This window comes from Trichechus manatus, unplaced genomic scaffold, assembly GCF_000243295.1.
Source record: "Trichechus manatus latirostris isolate Lorelei unplaced genomic scaffold, TriManLat1.0 scaffold00048, whole genome shotgun sequence".
Taxonomy (NCBI): domain Eukaryota; kingdom Metazoa; phylum Chordata; class Mammalia; order Sirenia; family Trichechidae; genus Trichechus; species Trichechus manatus.
Window position 1 is genome coordinate 17,330,583 of NW_004443984.1, and position 9,656 is coordinate 17,340,238.

The window sequence follows — 9,656 nt, forward strand, 5'->3', positions numbered from 1 at the left end:
ATCTCCCAACCCTGGGGGCAGGAAGGAATCTTCCCACCAGATCTGAGGTCTGGAAAATTCTTCCCTTCTTCACAGGCAGAGAGCCCTGGGTTCCAGTCCTGGCTGGCCAAGAACAGGCTCCCCGTCTTGGGAGGCGAGGGCCAGAGCACTGGATCCCTCTGTTTCCTGCCATAAGAGCAGGCTCTGGGGAGGGGGGTGCAGAGGGGCTTCTGTTGAGTTTCAGAGGCTGTGTTGGGGGGCCTCAGGGAGAGAAGAGAGGAGCCCTGCCACCCCTGGCCTCAGATAAAGCGGGCCTTAGAGAGGGTCCTATGGTCAGGGCCCAGCTTGGTGCCACAACAGGGGATGTCCCCAGAAGCCAACAAAGCCACCATCGGGTACCCAGTGACAGAGGACTCCAACCTCATGCCACCCCCACCAATCACAGGCACGATCCCATGGGGCCTGGACTTCCCCTCACAACTCCCTGCTCAGCCCAGTGCTCCCCCAACACCCCCATGTGCTGGCCAAGGGGAGGGCCCTGATCACAGCCTCAGCAGGTCGGCTTGCCCATGCCTCCCCTCCCTGTCAGCAGAGCCAGAACTTCAAGAAAACAGGTGAGAAGAATGTTCTCACTTAACTGCATTTGCTGTTAGCAACAGCCCCCAAAGGAGCTGGGAGAAGGTCTTTGAATCAAATTACTGAGTACTGTAGTTCCGGTTCTCTATTATCTCCCTGCGGAATATGTGAGCAAGAATGAACTCAGAGGGCAGCCCACCCACCTGAGGCACCACTCAGTTCAATGACATTGATCTTGGGGGGAGGGGGGTGGGCAGGAAGAGCTGATGACAACTGTGATGCCTTATCATCTATTCGCTCTTTTTGGGTCAGCCCATGGGCTTGCCTCTGCCTATCTGATCTCATTTAACTGTCATGAGTGTAAGCACCATTCTGTTTCTGTTGTTAGCTGTCATGGAGCCGGCCCCCGACTAGGGCGACTCCATGTACAACGGAATGAAACGCTACCCTCTCCTGTGCCATTCCACGATCAGTTGCAGATCAGACCATTGTGATTCATAGCGTTTTCATTGACAGATTTTCAGAAGCAGCTCGCCAGGCCTTTCTTCCTAGTCCGTCTTAGTCTGGAAGCTCTGCTGAAACCTGTTCCGCATCGTAGCAACATGCAAGCCTCCACTGACAGATGAGTGATGGCTGCACATGAGGTGCATTGGCGGGAAATCAAACCCAGATCTTCCACATGGAAGGCGAGAATTCTACCACTCCACCACCACTGCCTCATCACCATATTACAGAAGACGGAACTGAGCTACAGACAGGTTAAATGACTTATCCAAGGACTTATCTATGGCAAAGCTGGGGGGGTCTGAACTTGTTTCTTTGCATCCATGCTCTGTGCCTTCCCCGAGATCAGGCTTCCAATGTGTCTCCCGACTTGGGCTGAAATGCTCAGGGCGGGCCTAGTGCCAAGGCTGGTAGAGAGCAGGAACATTTATTGTGCCAGAATGTAGTAAACTCTTAGAACATCAAAATGCTATGTTTAAAAGGCTCATGGGAAAATAATTCTGGAATCTCCAGTATTTTGTGTTTTCTGGGCCAGGCACGGTTCACCTCCATGAGGACAGAGAAGCAGAAGCTGCATGGCCACTCAACTTCTCTAGAGAGAAGCAACTTTGGCAGCCTCCCTCCGAGAGCACTGACGATCGGGAGCCAATGAATGCCTCTGTTATTTGGAAAATTAAAATGGTCTGGTGGAAGGCAAGGTGGTGTTGATTTGTGTCCACACACGCCCCATCTGCAGGCCCAAAGATGGGGCCCCCCAGCTGCTAACAAATGCAGGAAGTTCCCAGGGTGGAGATGTCACCTTCCCAGGAGACTGCAGACTCCCCTGGGGAGCTGGTGCTGAACCAGAGCTCCAGGGTCTACCTGAGACGTAGGACAGCGTTATGTACTGAGAACCAATAACAGCCCTGGTTCTGCCCCCCAGCACCACATCCCTGGGACACAGTCCATTCAGGTCTCAGAGATGTCCCAGGCCTGTCTTCCCAAGACCTGGGGGCTCATTCATTCATTCATTTCATGTTTCTTTAATGCACTTCAACATATGCCACGTGCTGTACCAGACCCTGGGGATAGTCTGAGGATGGAGAAGGCTTGGTCTCTGCTCTCAGGGATCTTACAGTTGAGTGTAACGAAGGCTCTGATAGGGGGAGCAGAGAGGGCTGCAAGACCTGGGACTCAGGACCCCTTAGCCAGTTCTGTGTGATCGGGGTTGGGGGAGGGTCCTGGGAGCACACATGCAAGCTGAGGCCTGGGGATGAGTTCAGCAGGAGGAAGGGAGCTTTGGGCAGAGGGAACAGCTTGGATGGAGACCCGGAGGCCAGAGGAAGCCTGGCAGGTTTAAGAACCCAAATAAAACTTTGCAGGGCTGAAGCCTCGCCTGTGAGGGGAGCTGGAGGTGAGGAGTGTGGGACAGAGAAGTGGTGGCCTGGCCATGCTCTGGCTTTCCTCACTCATTACCACCTGGCTTGGTTCATCTCATCACCCCCAGTAGTGTGAGATCCTCAGGGCAGGTTTCCATGGTTGTCAGTCTGGTACACCTGCAGAGCTAGGAGCTCAATATACATGTGTTGGATGAGTGCATGGATGGACGGTGAATGGATGGTGATGGATGGTGGATGGATGGTAGGTGGGTGGATGGATGGATGGTAGAAGGATGGATGTCAAGGTGTTGGGCTTTATCTGGAGAGCATTCACTGAATCCCACATATCATTTTGGTCCTACAAAAACAGCATTTCATATCACTCAACCTTATACAAGCAAGGCATGGGAGAAAAATAGGGTGCTTATTAATTCAGAAGAGATCTGGGCTCTCTCCAAACCTTGCCTGAGTCACTGCCTGGTCCTGTTTCCCCATCTGTCCCTGGTGAGGATCTGGATCACCCATGGCATCTAGGACTGGGTGACAAGGGGAGTGGAGGGGCCACCAGACCCAGGGACTTCAAGAGAGCCCCTCTGCCAGTGGACTTGAGTTTCAGGGAGCAACAAAAGGAACACTCACTCACTCCCCCCACTGTCCACAGCTTCAGCCCCATCCACCGGGGACAGGCTGAGGCCCCCAATTCTCTCCCTGAAATGACTTTTTAACCCTGACTTTGGCCCTAGACTGTCTTAAGGAACCCCCATTTCCACTCATACCCACCTTGATAAGGTCAGATACTCAAAAGTTGGGGAGCTGTGGAAAGAGCCACACTCCAGGTGCTGGATCCACATTCCATACCCAGGTGGTCAGAAATGTCTCTCCCAGGTGTTACAGATTGAATTGTGTCCCCTCAGAATATGTGCTGTAATTCCTAACCCCTATAGTTGTGGATGTAATCCCATCTGGAAATATGACCTGCTGCCAATCTACCCCACAGATGTGTCATTTGGACCATATACACATTTGAACATGAAAACCTTTAGAGGTCATGTATACTCCCCGGGTGGCACCAGGCAACACCACTCCCAGTCACCTTACCTACCTGGCAACCGAAGGCGTTTGAGATCGGAATCCCAGATAAAAAGAGGGAAGATTTTAGGAAAGACCAATCACTAGAAAAGGACATCATGGTTAGTAGAGGGTCAGTGAAAATGAGGGAAACCCTCAGTGACACGGACTGACACAATAGCCACAGTGGACTCAAATATACCAATGATCATGAACGTGGCGTAGGACCAGGCAACGTTTTGTTCTGTTATATATGGGCGGATTAACCAGGAAGCAAAGTGCGGACAGGCTTACTTGTGCTTACTAATCTGTAGTGCACAATGTCACCCGTTTTTGTGCACTACAGATTAGACAGCACAAGTAAACCCGTGCATACCTTGCTTATTGGGTAATCCGTTTGTTGTTATACATAAATTCGCCTGAGTTGGAGCTGACTCTCTAGCAACTAACAACATCGTTCCTACCACCTGTCTGTCAGTTTGTTGTATTGTGGTGGCTCATGTGTTGCTATGATACTGGAAGCTATGCCACTGATATTTCAAATACCAACAGGGTCACCCATAGTAGACAGGTTTCAGCGAAGCTTCCAGACTAAGACAGGCTAGGAAGAAAGCCTTGGCAGTCTATTTCCAAAAATTTGTCAATGAAGCCCTATGAATCACAACATAATATTGCCCAATATAGTGCTAGGAGATGAGCTCCCTAGCTTGGAAGGTCCTCAAAATACACAGTGGCTGCAACAATGGACTTGAGCACACCAACAGTCATAAAGATGTTATAGGACCCAGCAATGTTTTGTTCGGTTGAACATGGGGTCACCATGCTAATGAGACCCTATCAGTGTTGGGTGTTTCTTAAGCCAATCACCTTTGAGATCTAAACCCAACTGATTAGGGACATAGAAGGAAGCAGAGATGGGGAAAGACAGATGCCAGGCCACACGGAGACCACCAAGGAACCTAGGAACAGAAACTGAAGAGACGGGGACCTTCCCCCGAAGCTGACAGAGAAAGCCTTCCCTTAGAGCCGGCAACCTGAATTCGGACTTCTAGCCTCCTAGATTGTGAGAAAACAAATTTCTGTTTGTCAAAACCACCCGCTTGTGGTATTTATGTTATAAGCAGCACTAGATAACTCAGACACCAGGTAAGGGGAGGGTGGGCTGAAAGAACAGGTGCCTTCTGGCATGCAGACAACAACAGGGCCAACTCCGCACACCCAGGAAGGTGGAGCTGCAGAGATCTTTGAGCTTTATTTACAAACATATCACAGAATCCCCTCACACACCCACATACCCTACTCCAGAGCAACCCCTGCCCTCAACTCTCCTATTCCCAGGAAGCAGACAGAACTGGGTCCACCCATCCTGCCTGACCAAGAAGGGTGGGGCCCAAGTCTACTTGCAGCCCAGACTGGGCAGAGGCTTCTCCCTCATGGGCTCCCCATGCCCAGAGGGGAGACTGGGGAGATGCCACAGATGCCTCCTCCAAGTGGTCAGTCCTCAGAGCTTCTGCCGTGGGGTGTGGGGCCGGGTGACCTGGGGTTCTAACCAGATCGGGGTGGGTGGCGGAGCCTGCGTTGGCAGTGCCTGGATGGTGAATGGGGATGGAAGCGTCAGAGGTTGCCTCAATTCCAGCCTCATCCTCTTGTCCCTCCTGGATCTGAGCCAGGGTCACCTTCCTAGGGTAGGGTGAGGTGGGTGTGGCAGCCAACAGGAATCAGTGGAGCCTCAAGGGATGTCTTGGGTTGGGGCCAGGAGGGGAGGGGCTCTACAGAGAAACACTTCCAGGCCCTGGACTCCCCACCCCCACCCTGCCCCCAAGGGGACTCTGCAGCTCCCAGCTCTGCTCCAAGGTACCTGTCCCTCCCCAGGGCACCCAGAGCTAGGAACATGGCCCAGACTATACCAGGCGAGTAGGGCTGGTGGCAGACAGCTTCCGATGTTGGGCCTCCGAGGAGACACAGGACCAGAGGTCCAGGTTCCTGGGCGCTGAGCTTTTCTCTGGCTTGGGAGGGACGATGTCCCAGCCCAGCAGGCAGTGCTATGGAGAACAAGGGGTTAAACACACCTAGGGCAGGGCAGAGGCTGACAGGGTCCACCTCCCAGGGAGGGGCTGGGTGCACAACCGAGGTAGGATGGGGCTATCTCCCCCATCAGGTTGGACGGACCCCCTCAACAGAAATGGCCTCCCCCCTCCGACCCACAGCTCTCCCAAGGAAGGGCTGTCTCTCTCCTCAGACTGAGGCTTCCCCAGGGCAGGGGACCGTGTCCACCCACTGGGTTACTCCAGCCCCGCTTTCCTAACCCTGCCAGCGCCCCAGACCCAAGCCAGGAGGAGGGAGGATGCTGACAGGAACTGGGCACTTCCTTCTTGCCAGGCTCTGGCCCACGCACCTGACGCATGTTAATTTCCTGAACTGCCCACCTCACCCCACAACCCCAATGGTGCTGTTACACCCATTGTACAGAAGAGCAAACTGATTTTCCTCTGTATCCGTCTTCTCCTCCCAACCCAGGTCCCCCGCCCAATCAGGGGTGGATGGGGGCTCTGACCACCCTCCCACCCGGGGGCACAGAAAAGGGCATGTACAGGGAGGTGCTACGGAAGCATAAAGACCCAGATTCAAACCCCAGCTCTTGCACCTGCCACTGGCTGACCTTGGACAAGTCCTTGCCCTTCTCTGCCTCAGTTTCCCCATGTGGAAAGTGGGGGTAACAGCACTACTTGCTCTCCTGGTTGCTGAGGGGCTCAGTGAGAAAATCCTAGGACGGTGCATGCGGCACACAGAAGAGCTCGGTAAGTGGACCCACTCTCATTTTGCCAGCGTGGGGCAGACACATCCTGGAGGCCACGGGGCATGGGGTGCCCCACCTCCCAGCCTGGCCCTCCAAAGACTTGGGTTCCCGCCCTCCCCAAGCCCAGCCTCACTGTGTGGTCTGGAGACAGACCCTGACCTTCTCTGGGCCTCAGAATCCAGCTGGTGACCTGGGCCAGATGGGGACAGCACCCCCTCCATGCTCACCCGGGGCAGGGCCAGTGTGTCGGAGGCGTCGAAGCTCTTGCGTCGGTGGATGCGGTAGCGGTGCGGGGGCTCCAGGACTGACAGTGGGATGCTCACTCTGGGCAGAGGGTGCGGTGAGCATCAACGCAGGCGCCTCTGGCCGCTGTGGGCAACAGGCCCAAGCCGCATTCTTCCCTCCCCCAAACTGGTAGGACGCAGTGGGAGGGGGTGCAGACCCTCCCCCCTACACAGGTGCTGCTCTGCCTGTGGCTGGCCCCCAGGTGTCCTGCTGGCCCTGGTCACTCACCTGACCTGCGCTGGCTCTGCCAGGGTCTCAGGGCCCCTCTGGCCCCGTTGTGTCCTGCACAGGCGGCAGGGGGTGCCGGGATCCGCAGGCACCAGAAACAGGCGCCGGTTGACGCGATAACAGTACACACCTGGGAGGCCCATGAGATGCCGCACCCTGAACCGAGGGCCCTCGGGTCCCTGGGCCCCCGTCTCCTCTAACCAACCCCTCTGGGCTCATGGCCCACCCCCAGGCACATACACATGTGTGCATACAGGGAACACATACACACATGTTGACATGTGAAAATACTGAGCATGTGACAAGCACGCATACACACGCACACCAAGCACATACTGGCATCTTCACATGTACAAATGTCACATGTACAAGCACGAAGCATGTTCTTACAGTCATCTTCATGGACATACATGCACATGCATATATTTAAAATCACATACATGTACAGTATATACGCATGTGCACTCACATAAACACAAGACTATATCCCTCACACACAGGAATGCACACACTCACATTCATGGTCCTCGTCCATGTTGCTGCTCTCATGAAGGCTGAGGAACTGGAGTCTGTGAAGGTGAGAGGGGTGAGCAGGCCAGGCCAGGGAGTCCCCGAGCCGCCCTGGCCCACCCTTCACCCAACCTGCTCACTCAGGGTTGCTGGAGATGCACTCCTCCTTGTTGGCTTCCCGGAAGTTCTGCAGCTTCGAGAAGAAGGCCTCAGACTTGCCAGTGACGGGAGAGGTGCTTTCCAGAGACCCTGGTAGGGCAGAGCACGGGGAACCTGAGGGGCAGGTGGGAGTCTGTGGTATGGCCACTGGCCAAGGCTTAGGGACGCTCAGCCCTAGCATCCTATCCTTCTGTGTGGGGCCCCCACCATGCCTCACGCTGACCTTAAAAGAGGCCCTCTACTCACTGGGACTGTTGTCTTTGAGTCAATGTCTGTCTATCCTGCCACTATTCAACCATCCATTCAAAAATATTGACAGAGCCCCTACTATGTGCCTGAGTGTTTTATGTGCTAGGGAAACACCAGTGAACTACACAAAGCCCCTGCCCTCATGAAACCTACATTCTAATATGGTAGGAGAGAGGAACCAAGGACCACAGAACTCTGACACAATATCAGATGGTGACGTCTGCTGGGAAGTTAGAGAGCGAGGTCAGGGAGCCGAGTGTGGCAGGGTGGGGGTGGCCAGTGACAGCTTCTCTGAGGTGACACCTGAGCAGACGCCTGATGAAGGGAGGGAGTCACATGGACATCCCAAGGAGGACATCGAAGGCAGCCAGAATAGCAACTGCAAAGGCACTGAGGCAGGCGTGTGCTTGGTATGGTTGAGGAGCAGCAAGGAGGCAGAAATGGCTGGCAGGGAGTGAGGGGTGAGGGCTGAGGAGATGAGGTTGGGGAGCCCTGGAGGGGCTGAGGAGTGACACAATCAGATCAGCCATGTGTTCTTACAGGATTCCTCCTCTAGCTGCTGCCCCGTGAGGGGAAGCAGTGGCGCTGGTGATGAGGCTGCTGCAGGGATCCTGGTGGAAGAAAGCAGCTGATTCTAGAAGTATTATAAAGGCAAGGTCAACTGGATTTGCTAATGGACTGGATGAGGAATATGTGAAAGAAAAGAATCAAGGTCAATCCCAAGGTTACGGCCCGACCTATCAGGCACACAGAGTTGCCATTTACAGAGATAGGAAAGACTGTGGGAGGAGCAGGTGGGATGGAAATCAGGACCTTGACTTTGGACATGAGATTAATACAAGACACCTATTGGGTGATGTGGAGTTCCTGGGTGGTACAATTAACATGCCTGGCTGCTAACTGAAAGGTTGGCGGTTCGAGTCCACCCAGAGGTGTCTCAGAAGAAATGCCCGGTGACCTACTTCTGAAAAATCACAGCCCTTGAAAACTATGGAGCACAGTTCTACTCTGACATACATGGGGTAGCCATGAGTTGGAATCAACTCAACAGCAACTGGTAGATTAACGAGCAACACGGAGAAGACAGTCAAATATGCAAGTCTAGAATTAAGAGCAGAGGTGTGGCTAGAGATAAAAGAGGGAAGCACAGACAGCATGGAAAGCTATCACACTGGGTGGGACCACAGGGAGGGAAGGCAGATGGAGAAGAGTCTGGGGCCTTCAGGGAAGTCAGGACAGGGAAAGGGGTCCAGCAGAGACAGGGAAGGAGCAGCCAGTGAGATAGTGGAGACCCAAGATGTGTCCCACCCTGGAAGTCAAGAGAAGAGTTTCAGGGAGGAGAGGGACCTGTGTCCTATGCTGCTCATGGGCCAAGGAAGGGGTGGACTGAGATGTGAGCCCAAGGGTTGGCAACAGAGAGGTCAGTGACAGCTTGGACAAGGGCAGTACCAGTGGAGTGTCAGGGCTAAAGCTTGATTTAGGAAAAAGTGGGGGGAGAAATTAGAGACAGCAAGTCTAGACAGTCCTTTTGAGGAATTTTATTATAAACATATGGACCAATAAGCAATATCACAATAAACAGAGAAAATACTGAAGTTGTCAAGTATTTCATTTTACTTGGATCCACAATCAACGCCCATGGAAGCAGAAGTCAAGAAATCAAAGGATGCATTTCACTGGGCAAATCTGCTGCAAAAGATCCCGTTAAGGTATTAAAAGGCAAAGATGTCACTTTGAGGACCAAGGTGCTCCTGTCCCAAGCCATGGTATTTTCAATCGTTTCATACACATGCAAAACCTAGACAACGAATAAGAAAGACTGAAGATGAACTGATGCCTTTGAATTATGGTGTTGGCAAAGAATACTGAATGTACCATGGACTGCCAGAAAAACAAACAAATCTGTCTTGGAAGAAGTACAGCCAGAATGCTCCTTAGAAGCA

At 53.3% G+C, this 9,656-nt stretch overlaps 1 protein-coding gene across 1 annotated transcript in view; it reads right to left on the reverse strand.

The window, feature by feature from the left end:
• Positions 1–4,986: 4,986 nt before the first annotated feature.
• MIIP (migration and invasion inhibitory protein) overlaps positions 4,987–9,656 on the reverse strand; it is a 7,252-nt gene continuing 2,582 nt past the window's right edge. Inside the window, exons 4-9 of the mRNA XM_004377297.1 lie at positions 7,446–7,554; positions 7,312–7,364; positions 6,796–6,925; positions 6,510–6,606; positions 5,393–5,527; positions 4,987–5,073 (exon numbers count right to left, since the gene is read on the reverse strand). Coding sequence (XP_004377354.1) covers positions 4,987–5,073; positions 5,393–5,527; positions 6,510–6,606; positions 6,796–6,925; positions 7,312–7,364; positions 7,446–7,554 — 611 coding nt within the window. The remainder of the gene's footprint in view (positions 5,074–5,392; positions 5,528–6,509; positions 6,607–6,795; positions 6,926–7,311; positions 7,365–7,445; positions 7,555–9,656) is intronic.